Below are 14,573 nucleotides of genomic sequence, written 5' to 3' on the forward strand. Positions count from 1 at the left end.
TAAGGTTCTGTCATCATCAGGGACAAGTACAAGTGCCTGATGATGACAGAACCTTATTGAAACGTTGTACATTTGCTGTTATGTTAAACTTATATTAAAGTTTTTGTTCATTACCCATTCAAGCCATCTCCAAGCATTATCTACTCTATGTGTTTAAACTATCTTCTAAAGAAACATATACCCTATGTGTTTAAACTATCTACTAAAGAAACATATACTCTATGTTTTCAACTTTCTATTAAAGAAACATCCACCATATATCTTTGAAATCTCTATTAAGGAAACATCCAGCATATATGCTTCAACTCTCTATTGAAGAAACATCTACTATATATGTTTCAACACCATATTAAAGAATAAGCTACCCTATCTGTTTCAACTCTCTATTATGAAAAGTCTACCCTATATCTTTAAACTGTCTATCAAATAAACATATAAAGAAACATACATCCTTTTTGTTTATACTATCTATATTAAAGAAACATCTGCCCTATCTTTTTCAACTCTATATTAAAGAAACATCTATCTTATATGATTCAACTATCTACTAAACAAAAATATATCCTATAAATTTTAACTATCTACTGAAGACAAATCTACCCCCATATGTTTCAAGTCTCTAATGAATAAACATCTACCATATATTTTTCAACTCTACATTAAAGATACTTCTAACCTATATCTTTCAACTCTCTATTAGAGAAACATCCAACTTGTATGCTCAAACTATCTATTAAACAAACATCTACCCTATATCTTTCAACTATCTACATCTACCATATGTGTTTCAACTCTCTTATAAAGAAACATATACCATATATGTTCAAACTGTCTGTTAAAAGAAATCTTTACCCTATATCTTTCAACTCTCTATTAATGAAACTTTTACCTTATATGTTTCAATTCTCTATTAAAGAAACATCTACCCTATATCTTTCAACTGTATATTGAAGAAACATCTACCCTATATCTTTCAACTGTATATTGAAGAAACATCTACCCTATATCTTTCAACTCTCTGTATTAAAGAAACATCTACCCTATATCTTTCAACTCTCTGTATTAAAGAAATATCTACCCTATATCTTTCAACTGTATATTGAAGAAACATCTACCCTATATCTTTCAACTCTCTGTATTAAAGAAACATCTACCCTATATCTTTCAACTCTCTGTATTAAAGAAACATCTACCCTATATCTTTCAACTCTCTACATCTACCGTTTGTGTTTCAACTCTCTGTATTAAAGAAACATCTACCCTTTTTGTTTAAATTAACTGTCTATATTAAAGAAACACCTACCCTATATCTTTCAACTCTCTGTATTAAAGAAACATCTACCCTATATCTTTCAACTCTCTACATCTACCGTTTGTGTTTCAACTCTCTTATAAAGAAACATACACCCTTTTTGTTTAAACTGTCTATATTAAAGAAACACCTACCCTATATCTTTCAACTCTCTAATAAAGAAACATATACCATATACACTTGAACTGTCTGTTAAAATAAACATGTAACCTATATGTTTCAACTGTATATTAAAGAAACATCTATCCTATGTAAGTAGTTTTAGATAAGCTATTACACTGGGATCACTACCTTTGCTGGTGTGTTACAGAAATCCTTATATTTATTGTAATTGTAATGTATTTCCTTTAGCCAAGCTATACTACACTGGGATCACTATCCTTGCTGGTTTGTTAGAGAAACCCTGATCTTTATTGTAATGTATTTAGTTTTGGACAAGCTATTACACTGGGATCACTGTCCTTGCTGGTTTGTTAGAGAAATCCTGATCTTTATTGTAATGTATATATTTTTGGACAAGCTATTACACTGGGATCACTATCCTTGCTCGCAAGTTAGAGAAATCCTGATCCTTATTGTAATGTATTTAGTTTTGGACAAGCTATTACACTGGGATCACTATCCTTGCTGGCAAGTTAGAGAAACCCTGATCCTTATTGTAATGTATTTAGTTTAGAAAAGTAATTTTATCTTCAAATACTTATATTTACATCTTGTTAACAAATACACGCAAGAAAAAAAATCAATTTTTAAACCATGAGAGTGTATATTTTTTATGTAATTCTATTTCAGTTTCTTTCAACACAATTTTCTCTTGTGCTGTTTAAGTAAAAACTGTCTTACAATGCATTCTCAATGATAGAAGAAAAAAGCACTATGTGATTGTATTTACACAGAGCATGTGGTCTCTTTTATCTTCTCTTAACCTTATTTAATTCTGTTCTCTTAAACTATTTATTGTATAATTCACCTCTCTATCTGTAGAGTTAAAATAGCTTAAATCTATTTTTTTATATAATAAGAAATATTGTGATGTATACAATACAAACACTGTGACACAAACAATACACTTGTAAAGTTCTTACCCCCTGGCTTCTCAGTAAGTGCAGGAACATGACAAACCATGTGGTACCCTTTATCACAGCCATCACAAAACAGCATGGAGTCCTGGTGAGCGAGAAAAGGTACATTTGATTTAATAGCATATAACAGTGCAATCCAGAAATTAAATTGGCTATTTCAGGAAATGCACAAGTTGTCGAACATCCACGGGTGAACACTGTAGTTCAAATGTTCAATCGTCCCCCTCCTAACATAAAGTTTAATATGACAGTTTAAAGTTTGTAGTGCAAACTGGAGAGTTATATTTATTGTTAAAACATGACATATTAATCCAGAAAACAACTTTTTTTATTTAAGTCTACATTTTGCATCGGGGCAAACAAGATGCTAACTTTTTCTTTGGTATCAAGCGTTTTGTTTGTCCCAATGAAGCCGTAATGGTAAAATGTTGATTTAAATAAAAATAGCTGTTTTCTGGAGTAATTGGCCATGTTTATTTTTAACAATGAGTACAGTCAATACTTAAGCATGAGCACCATTCTAAAGATTTTGGATGGGATATATGTTTTAAACTATTGATCGAGCACTGTATAAGACAATAAATGTGTAAAGTGTTAAAAACTGCTGACATTATAGTTTTAAGTTACAGCATCCATAATATGCTTTTCATTTTATAATAGTATGTGTTGTGACCTCTGCAAAAATGATTTCATTAATCTGACAATAACTTTGACCTCCACAGAGTTTATATAATGTTGATATGAACTATGACCTCTGCAAAACTCACCTCTGCCAGGACCTGACCTTTCCTTTAAGAAATATGGGTACTCACTACTACCAGGACCTGACTTCTCCTTGAAGAAGTATGGGCATTCACTTCTGCCAGACTTGAACTTATAGTATATGGAGTACCTTTGGTGAAAGTCTCTTTAAAAAAGGATGGGTACTCACCCCTACCAGGACCTGACCTCTCCTTAAAGAGGTATGGGTACTTACTACTGCCAGGACCTGCCCTCTCCTTAAAGAAGTATGGACACACTTCTGCCAGGATCTGACCTCTCCTTAAAGAAGTATGGACACACTTCTGCCAGGATCTGACCTCTCCTTAAAGAAGTATAGACACACTTCTGCCAGGACCTGACCTCTCCTTAAAGTATGGACACACTTCTGTCAGGACCCGACCTCTCCTTAAAGAAGTATAGACACACTTCTGCCAGGACCTGACCTCTCCTTAAAGTATGGACACACTTCTGTCAGGACCCGACCTCTCCTTAAAGACGTATGGACACACTTCTACCAGGATCTGACCTCTTTTTAAAGAAGTATAGGCACACTTCTGTCAGTACCTGACCTCTCCTTAAAGAAGTATGGACACACTTCTGCCAGGACCTGACCTCTCCTTAAAGAAGTATGGACACACTTCTGTCAGTACCTGACCTCTCCTTAAAGAAGTATGGACACACTTCTGCCAGGATCTGACCTCTCCTTAAAGAAGTATGGATGCACTTCTGCCAGGATCTGACCTTTCCTTAAAGAAGTATGGACACACTTCTGCCACGATCTGACCTCTCCTTAAAGAAGTATGGACACACTTCTGCCAGGACCTGACCTCACAGCACATGGAGTAACAATTTTTCTGCAAGTTAATGATACCTCTCCATGCAATATTTAAATTAAACTACAAAGAAGTACAACAAAAATAACAGAACTTGATACTAGCTTCCAAATAAAATAGTGTTACTCCACTTGGAACTCCGAAAAAGAACATGTGCTAAGTTCTGGTAAGTACCAGAAAAAATTCACCCCTGATTACATTACAAATTCCATAATGAAATCTAATTATTAGCACCAAATTCTTAGAACTTTTGATTGGGCAATGGTACATTATGTAATTGATACTGGCAAGCCTACATTAACAACATTATGCAGAGAATGCCACATGTGTAACAAGGTATATCTTTGTACACTACATGTAAATGAAAGGTCAAGTTCATCTCCACACAGAACATGGATTTTAACATAATATTTCAACTGTTAATTACAGTAACTCTGAAGACCAAATTACACAGAAAAATAGCTAAATACTCAATTGCCATATATTCACCATTATCTGTTTATGATCTCATAATCTAATCAAAGTAATTGCTAAAAAGCAAACTTAATTACATCAGATTCTTTATCTTTTTCATAGAACCTGAATGAATTATATGACAAATCCCTAAAATGCTGCTTTCACCTTTGTTAATGCATTGGTTCTAACAAGTATTAGAACTTAAAACAAGTAAAAAATTATAACATTTGATGTGATATAAAACATTTCTTTCTTCAATCATTTAGAACAAAATTATAATGGAAGTTTTCCATAATGTTTTAAATAATTAGTTTATTTACATTCAAGGTTACTATAAGCAGAGGTCATCTGATGTGTACTCTATTTTTGTTGAATTAGTGAAGGTCGACAGATTAAACACCCTATAAAATATCATAATACCAAACACATCTTAAGCCAAAAAACAAAATACTCCTATACTAAAATATTTTACAACGATTCCTAAAATTACATGTGATAAAATATTATCAGTACAATAAAATTAACTTTTATTTTTAACATGAAAAAAGGGTTATCATTTACTTCCTGTTTATTGGATTTATATAATCTAATAACACATACAACAAATACAGCTTGCTAATGATATATTCATCTACTTCCTGTTTATTAGGTTTAGGTAACTCTATAACACATACAACAGACACAGTTTACTACCAATCTATTCATCTACTTCCTGTTTATTAGGTTTAGGTAGTTTAATGACACATTCAACAGACATGTGTTGCTACCAAACTATTCATCTACTTCCTGTTTATTAGGTTTAGGTAGTTTATTAACACATTCAACAGACATGTGTTGCTACCAAACTATTCATCTACTTCCTGTTTATTAGGTTTAGGTAGTTTATTAACACATTCAACAAACATGTGTTGCTAACAATCTGTTAATTTACATCCTATTTATTAGGTTTAAGTAACTTAACACATACAACAGACACAGTTTGCTACCAAACTATTCATCTACTTCCTGTTTATTAGGTTTAAGTAGTTTATTAACACATTCAACAGACATGTGTTGCTAACAATCTATTAATTTACATCCTGTTTATTAGGTTTAGGTAACTCTATAACGCATACAACAGGCAGAGTTTACTACCAATGTATTCATCTACTTCCTGTTTATTAGGTTTACATAATTTAGTATCAGTGAAACTCACTTTAGACAACAAAGTAATACTTAGGTTATGGCACAGTAAACTTTTAAAACAAGCATTTACATCTTAAATACAGGGAACTATGTATACAGCTTCCTACCAACAAAGCTAAATATAATTTTCTCCATAACACGAAACCTTCCCATATCAGGAAAATGCAAGTGATTAGTCCTTCAATGACAGAATAAGAAGACTTTTTTTGTCAGCTGATGTATTCAAAAACACCAGAGAGCAATGTACCTCTAAGATTTATTTTATCAACAGGATAAAATAACTTACCCCATCATCATCAGACTGATCACAAAACACGCATCTCTTACAGTCTATACACTGCCAAGGATATTCTCTACACTTTGCAGTTAATTTTTCCCCATACTGCATACAGCTTGGATGTGCTGTATAAAAACATCAGAAATTAGACAGAATCAATCTTATTGTTAATGAAAAATTATGGCTTGACTGTAAATGTAAAAAGTTAAGAGATCAATTATGAGAGTAGTCAAAGTAAGGGTAAATTTTTCTAGCACTGTCTGCTCTGTTTTCCTAAGAGAATGGTCATCTCATATTTAATTTCACCTTTGGCGGAGCAGTCTTTACAAATAAGCAGTTCTTCTGGATTTCCAAGACGATTGGAAGAAGATGTTTGTTGGCAGAAGTCACACAAGTCATCTGTTTTTTCAAATTCAGACCAAGGCAAGAAATCTGGACCTGGGTTTTTCTTAAACTTCTGTAATATTGATGAAAATATAGAACATTAATACAAATTTTAACATGATAACAATAACTGAAAACTTAAGAAAAAAGTAAAGAATTAGAATCACCATAAACAAATCAAAGGATGATCAGGTTATGAACTTCTGCAGAAGAAAACTATAGAATAAAATACAAAGTGTGAACAAGCAGAATAAGCAATAACAAGCTGTACATAAATCTGCTTCCAGGTGATCTAGAGTACTGATAAACAAACCTCGGAGTATTTTTATTAATGATAGTTGATTCCAAGTGATCCAATGTACAGACTAAACCGTATTTTTATAAGTGGCTGTTATCTCCTGACGATCCAACTTATAAGCTAAACCAGTGGGTATTCTCATCAAAGACAATTGTCTCTTGGTGATCAAATTTACGGAATAAACAGTGAGTATTTTTATCAAAGACACTGAACCGCGTGTGGCCTGGGATTCGTGTGTCAGGCCTGAGAATTTGAAGGTTCTTGATATATAACATGTTGTTGCTATAGGTGCTATTGACTAGCTTGCCTTCCCTGTAGTCTATCAGATCAAAGTTAGGGAGCTATGCACGAAATTTTGAAGCAAAACAGATCAGTGGTTCATTATAACTGTATAGCATTTGGCTCTGAAGCTGTTCTAGAAAAATATCATCACATTTACCACCTAAAAACATCGCGTTTCACAAGCTTTAGCGTAAACGTCATAGCCGGCACTGCTAGCCTAATAACGAAGATCGTATGCAAATAGTAACAACAATTACTTAAACTTTTAATTATTATTCTCATAACTTCAATATAAGCGATGCAAATTAACGAAGACTAATATAAGTGACATATTCAATTTTTGGATCTCTCTATCATTTTCCTCTAATACTAAGAATTTTGCCACATGTCAAAGAAACTTTTTAAATTATATTTCTAAATATAGGGTTTTAAAATATTATTTCATAATTAGTCCAGTCCTAAGTTCTGCAGTTTAATTTTAAGATCTATTTAATTTAAAACGTTTCTCTACAATTTGCTGTTTTAAAAATATTTCTAAAGACAGCCATTTCTTATATTAAACAAAAATATTAGTTTATTTTAATTAGATTAAATGAACATATGTTATAATACAATGTTTACTAATTTTTTACCCCACATCCGTGCAAACCCTGCTAACTTGTAAAAATGATGAAGATTACACTATTAACGGGTTGGCGCTATCCGACTGATGGTAAGTAAAAAGCAGCACATTCAGTTACTAGTTGCTATAGTCATGTTTATTATCTACCGTTAGTAAACATTATTGCCATCACAAAGAAAAAATATAATCTTTGAATGCAGTTATCATACACAATAAATCGTCAAAAAGATATAAACATAAATACCGTTTTCTTATTTACTTTTGAGAACTTTTTATCTTCGTCACAACGGATTTCTTTCATTGCTTGTCCAGCGTGTTCAGAAAGTAAAGATATATTCTTAATTTCCAATTTTCTACATTTCAAGGGGCCAATCGCAGACAAGTGACTTATCTCCAAACAGGTTTACAAATATATTTACTTCCGTTTCTAGTAAATAGGATTATGATTTGAGACACACGAATAAATTCTCAAGTTGAAGCCATATCATAGTTTAAGTTTTATAGTTTCTTTCGGTTATCTTCCCTGCTATAGTAAAAAACTTTATAAACAATGTATCAGTTTGTCCTTTTCAGCAACAGAAACTGATGGTTGAACTGATATCAGAACAGCCCATAAGAGACTTTTTAACATTATTAATCTCTTCGAACTAACGAACAAAACTCGTACTACTTATTATTTGATTCACGAGTTTCTTGTCTTATTTACTTTTTTTATTTTTAACCAGAACTAATTAACGTTCCCACTGATGTTTATGTATATTAACTTCTTATAAAACCAATCTACATACATAGATCAGCCTAAAAATCACCCTCACGTTTATAACCTTCATTACGAGCATTGCGCAGATAACATAAATTGTTGTTGTTAAGCGCAAAGCTACACAATGGGCTATCTGTGCCTTGTCCACCGCGGGTATCGAAACCCCATATTTTGTAGAATAAACCATCAGAATAACATAAACGAGTGGCGGAAATTTTTGAGGCACCATATCAAATACACTTACACTTAATAACATTTTCCATATTCTTGCAATTGATGGATAGCCTGAGGTCGTTTGTATAGGACATTTAAGTATTTTGCTCAGTGTTAAGTTTGTTTGTTTGTTTGTAATTAAGCACAAAGCTACACAATGGGTTATCTGTGCTCTTCCCACCACAGGTATCGAAACCTGGATTCTAGCGTTGTAAGTCCGCAGACATACAGCTGTACCACTGGGGGCAACCAGTGGTAAGAAAAGTAGCTAGGGGAAACAACGGTTTTTTCTTTGTTTTTTTATGTTACCCTTTCACGTAGAAAACATTGGCGTTCGGTGGTGTTGAGTACTTGCCTTCCCTCTAGTCTATCACTCCAAAATTAGGGAAGGCTAGTACAGATATCCGTCGAATAGTTTTGTACGAAATTGAAAAACAAACAAAAAACTTAGAAAAAATCAAAATTTGGTGACACTCAAAGCAAATTCAACCATTATACATAAAAAAATACGACTCTAGAATAACAACAGATAACTGTAGAAACAGTTCAAGACCCACACTGCTACACTGTTACGCTGGAGCTACCCAAAAAGCGTAGAACAGATACGTTAAAGGTTTTTCATTTTTTAATTTGACCCTGAACATAAAGACAAACCATTTTTGCAAACTGTTTAATTTATTATGAAAAATAGTAATCAGTAATATATTTTTGAACGATTTGACGGTGATAAACAACAGCAACGAGAAACGATTTAAAAAACACAAAAAGTCTAATATTCTTATATCTACTGACATAACTGATTTTTAATTCACAATCGTGCGTTGCTGATCAAAACAGCGCTAAACGCAGTATTCACAATTTATTGGCAGCTCAAAAGGCTGAAAGCTTCAGTAATCTTCTTTATCCAACACTAAATCAAAGAGAATGTAACGGTTTCGTTAAAGTTATTACACGTTCGACATTCTTCTCATGTTTGAGGTTTTGCCCGAACGTCTTAAAATTATTTTCTACGTTATTTTGAACTGGGTAATAGCATCCAACATCGATAAAAAGTATATAAGTATATTGCTAGAAAATGTTCAGTGTCATTTCGTTTTTATTTTTCAATTTTAAAAGAAAGCCAATTTCAATGTCTTCTATTGGGCTGATATTTGCGTTTAAATAACGTCCCGTGTGCCATCAAGTTCCATAATCCAACTTGAAAGTTAGTTTATAAAGCTCCAGCGTAGGAGTTTGTAAAAACGAAATGTCTTGTTTAATCATGATAAAAAATAATGTGGACTTGAAATCTTTGCCATTATTCCTTAATTCTGACTGATGACTATACACTGTAAATATATAGAAGCATGATTTAAGTTTTGAAATATAATAGGTAAAGCTATGAGAATATGTATTATATCAAAAACATTAAACGAAATGGAAAAAACAACAAAATATCTAGGTTAAAAATACGTAAAAACCAACAAATATTTATATTTCAACAGTTCATAAAATATGTCTCCAAGAAATAAAAGATGTTACGCTTACTTCATCAAAATATACGACATAATTGTTTAAGATTTGAAAAAAAAAATTACCAAAACTTTGCTCATAAAACGTAAGAATGTGCGCAATCGCAAAGGAATCAAATATAATTTTACTTGAATTAATTCTCCACTTTAATGTCGGTGTATTAGAATTCCAGAGTGAACTGCAATTGCCATGGTGACAGTATTTAACAGCATTCAATTAATTTTAATTTCCAGATAATAGTACTTGGTGTTCATAGACTACTGTGTAGCTTTCATTTCTGAATTGTTGGGTCCAGTTTTTCCCGATATTCTAATTTGTTTGTTTGTTTGTAATTAAGCACAATGCTACACAATGGGCTATCTGTGCTCTGCCCACCACGGGTATCGAAACCCGGATTCTAGCGTTGTAAGTCCGCAGACATGCCGCTGTGCCACTGGGGGGAGGGGCGATATTTTAGTGTTGCACGAGGAACTAGAAGAAAACCTTGATGATATACACGATATATGAGTGTAATCTTAAGTTGAATCCTTCTGGCATCTCTAAGATGTCGACTTGATTGGAAATAATATTTTGCAAAGGAATACTAGACGTTGAAAATTCCAGAAAGAGAAGTTTATTTACAAAATATTTAGTAATTCAAGTGCCTTTCAAGTAATATTGATGTTACTGCTTTTAAATTTTGAGTTTACGCAGTATGAAAAGCTAGCTATTCCCTTCTGACACTGTTTGCAATGAGAGATAGGATACAGTGGTGTAGGCTATTTTCGTTCACTTTTAATGGATTAATTGAGTTTTATCAATAACAATTTTGAACTCGTATGTATGTGTATTCCAGATCACAAACATTACACTTTTTTCCTCCTTCAAAACAATGAATGGTGAAAAAATATAGCTCGTTTAACACGAACACGGGGCTTTGTAATTTACTTTTAATAAGGTTTGTGTGTTTAATATATGTACATAAAAATATATAGTTACAAAATAGTGGAAAGTTTTTTGTTGTTTTTTTTACTTTATTTACATAGAAATAAATAACTAATTGAAAACGGCATTGATAACTAATATTTGTTAATGTAATTGTTACTTTGATTATTATCCAGGACTACACTGGATATTTTAATGTGGGATTTTAAAAATATCATCATTTTAGTTTTACAAACCTTTCGACGACCTCTTCTACTTAAAGAAACTGTTTGTTTGATGTGAGCTGCGTTCAGGGCCCCTATCTTTCGCTTTTTCGGGTTATTTTTTCTCTTTTCTTGCAAAGGGACGTTTAAAGATTCTGTACCACTTTTGGCAAGCCTAAATCTTGATTTAATTTCACCATTTTCCTGTATCTGGTTCAACAAAAAATTCCCTGATGCTAATTTTTTTATTCTTCCAGTATCTACCTCACTCTTTAAAAAAATATCAAGTCCTTTACTCGAAAGTTTATTAAACATACAGGTTTTTTTGTTGCTTAGATAACTTTCTATTTCTTCCCTAGACACACCGAGATTAGTAAAATTCTCCCGACAAGCAATAATTTCATTGAATGCCTCAGTCACTGCCTTTCTCACACCGTCCCAGTATAGCATGTGACCGTTCATAAAGATTCTGTTGTTACGGGCCCATTTTGCCGCGTTCCGATAACTAACATTACCTTTATATTCCACTTTAACAACAATTCGAGCATCCACGAGTTTCTGTAATTCTGTCTTAATCGTTTGAGAATTTACACCATTTTTCTTTTCCAGTATATGGCAAATTCGTTCGGAATCAGGCCGCGCTTTTCTTTCGTGCAGTTGATCAATAGCGTTCAGAATCAGATCTTTATATTTAAATCCACTCATATTATTATCAATTCTTATATACTCGTTTGAAAACACTGTATCGAAGAGTGTCAGCTGCTCACAAAGTCTACTTTAACTCAGTAACACACGCACAAACACGACTTCGTTATATGTGGGCTAAGTGGAGCAACGGAGCAAATACGGCCGAACAAGGGAGTCAGCAGCGGAATTACGAGTTGCACATGCGCACAGGGATGTCTCGCATAGAACTCTGGGAGCTTCTAACGTGCGCTGTGTGCCAGACTCTGGAGCTTCGGTGCTAAACTGAATTATAGTTGCCAGATGGGTTAGTGATTTCAAACAATACTATAATAATACGCGAATTTTGACAAAGAAATTTCTTACGTAATCTATAAGGTTTATCATCCACTGTGAATATTTAGTGAGCACTAACCAATAAATAAAAGGCAAGTGATAATGCGAGTCAGTAGCATTTAACGAATATATTGTTTTTAGGAACAAAGCAATAATACTAACAAACAATTGTATATTTTGAATCTGAGCATAATATTTCTTATAAATCCTCGCATAATTTTTTATTTATTTTTTTGCAGTAATGGAATTTTTTTTATTGTCATTGTGCATAATTTACAACCAGATATTACATTTAAAAGACATTTGCCAAAAAAAACACAAAAAAACAACAAGCCCTGCGTTCGACGAAAATATGTTTGAGGTCGCCATTTTTTCTTATGCAGGATTGCATCTTTGTTATTCCATGACCATGTCCTTCTCTCTCTTTATTAGGGTTACCTTAAGTCTACATTCTTGCTGCTCGAAAATTTGAATAATTATCCAAGTAATTACAAAAACAAATAACATAAATTGCGTTTATGTTTGTTTTAAGTTAAGCACAAAGCTCCACAATGGGCTATTTGTGCTCTGCTCACCACGGGTATCGAAACCTAGTTTCTAGCATTGTAAGTCCACAGACATGCCGCTGTGCCAGTGGGGGCCGTATAAACTGAGCGTGATAAAAAAGACTAAGCCTATAATTTTGGCTATTAAGAAAGTTTTGAAGGATTTTCTAGCTGCTCAAGTTTGTGAAATAAAACGAGAGAGAAGGAAGTGCGGTTATATATCGTATACAACGATATGCTGCCATTATACAAGTCGAACAGAAATATAAAGTGTTTGCTCAAGAGACTGCTCGTCCTTTGTGAGACTAAAAACAGTTGTGGAGAGAGGGGTGGGTTAATACAAACTTCATTAATCTCCCAAAAGACGAATCACTATGGAATTCCGTTAACGCTATAAAAAGTTATATGTACTTTTCGGTGATATACCACACGTCACGAGAACATTACAACAAGAAATGTTTGGTGATACACCATACATTCTGCAACATTGCTGCGAATAATGTGCAGTGACACACTGCAACACGTGAGTACTTATTGTGACTACACACTACTGTGTGTAATATGACACGTTACACCTTGCTGCAGTATTGCTATTAACACTGTTCAGCGAGGCACTACATCTACAACACTTCCGTGAGTAATGTATGGTGACACATTATACGTCACTACACTTTGTTGTGGACATTATACGGTGACACACTACACAGCGCCATACATATTCGATGTCTCGTACACACTGCTTGTGATCCTATGTGAACACTAATAACAGTAATTTGAATGAACCTTACAGATGCGACTGCAGCGTCCTCATGGTGGGGTGAGTTTAGTGAAATTCTAGTCGAGAGATTATACATGCTACATTTGGGACTATTTGTTCTGGCGGTTTAATGAATTTTGATGGACAAGTTGTGGTTGTTATTAAGGTTCCTTTTCCTGATGAATAATCTGTTATATGCCCTTGACATATCACATATTTCTAAATATTTCTCGTCTTATTATTATTCTTACACATGTTGGCTATTGATACAATAAATACGTCAGTGGTACCAACTTAAAGAGTAATATTTTCCAAGCTAGCCAGGGGAGAAGAAACACAATTCGGTTTTGGTGTTATGAGAGCCCCCTCGTGGAGATTTACTCGTCTTTAACACGTAGTGTATTTATTGGTAAAAATAAGGGCAGTGGCAGGCATGTAAACTCCAACTGATACTCATTGAACATTTGTCGTAATTATCGAAAATGTATATTCTCTGCTATACACACCGATCTGTTGTTCCTTTTCAATACTGTAACACAAGTTGGACATTTTGTAGATTAATTGAATCATTTATCATATAAAAAGGGTTGGGCCATTTGTCCAATCTTCATTTCCAATAGGCTATAGCCAATTAATCTCATTTACATTTAATAAGTGCTTCAGTGATATTTTAAGCATATCAAGTGAGTCAACTAGAATGTTATAAAAATGCTATCACTTCATGGATGCCCCCCCCCCGGTTGTTTAGCAGTGAGTTTGGGAGCTTACAACGCAAAAACATTTTTAGGTTTCGATACCCGCGGTGGGTAGAACACAGATAATCCATTTTGTAGCTTCGAGCTTTTTTATTTGACATGTATTTAAGTGGGAACTTTAAAAATTAATAAACTCATAGCCAAAGTGCACTGTTTTATACCTTTTTTTTTCTCGCTTTAAAACGTTTGCGCAAAGCTACATAATGGACTACTTGGGCATAGCCTTTTCTAATTTTGAACTAACTGACTAGATGGAAAGCACCTACTCAACAGTGTCTACCGTTTGGGGTAATTTTGCCTGATCGAATAATTGAATTTATCCGTAACTCTTATAGCGCATTCCACGTCCCAAAAGCTTTTGTGTTAACGGGACGCGAACCATGAACACGTA

The 14,573-nt window shown here is 33.5% G+C and overlaps 1 protein-coding gene across 1 annotated transcript in view; it reads right to left on the minus strand.

The window, feature by feature from the left end:
* Positions 1 to 11,961, minus strand: part of LOC106467188 (histone acetyltransferase KAT6B-like) — a 24,139-nt gene extending 12,178 nt beyond the window's left edge. The window contains exons 1-4 of the mRNA XM_022395317.1: positions 11,139 to 11,961; positions 6,214 to 6,364; positions 5,917 to 6,032; positions 2,398 to 2,479 (exon numbers count right to left, since the gene is read on the minus strand). Of these exons, the coding sequence (XP_022251025.1) occupies positions 2,398 to 2,479; positions 5,917 to 6,032; positions 6,214 to 6,364; positions 11,139 to 11,810 (1,021 nt within the window). The 5' untranslated portion in view covers positions 11,811 to 11,961. The remainder of the gene's footprint in view (positions 1 to 2,397; positions 2,480 to 5,916; positions 6,033 to 6,213; positions 6,365 to 11,138) is intronic.
* Positions 11,962 to 14,573: the final 2,612 nt, after the last annotated feature.

The sequence above is a fragment of the Limulus polyphemus genome, unplaced genomic scaffold, assembly GCF_000517525.1.
Source record: "Limulus polyphemus unplaced genomic scaffold, Limulus_polyphemus-2.1.2 Scaffold2522, whole genome shotgun sequence".
Classification (NCBI taxonomy): Eukaryota; Metazoa; Arthropoda; class Merostomata; order Xiphosura; family Limulidae; genus Limulus; species Limulus polyphemus.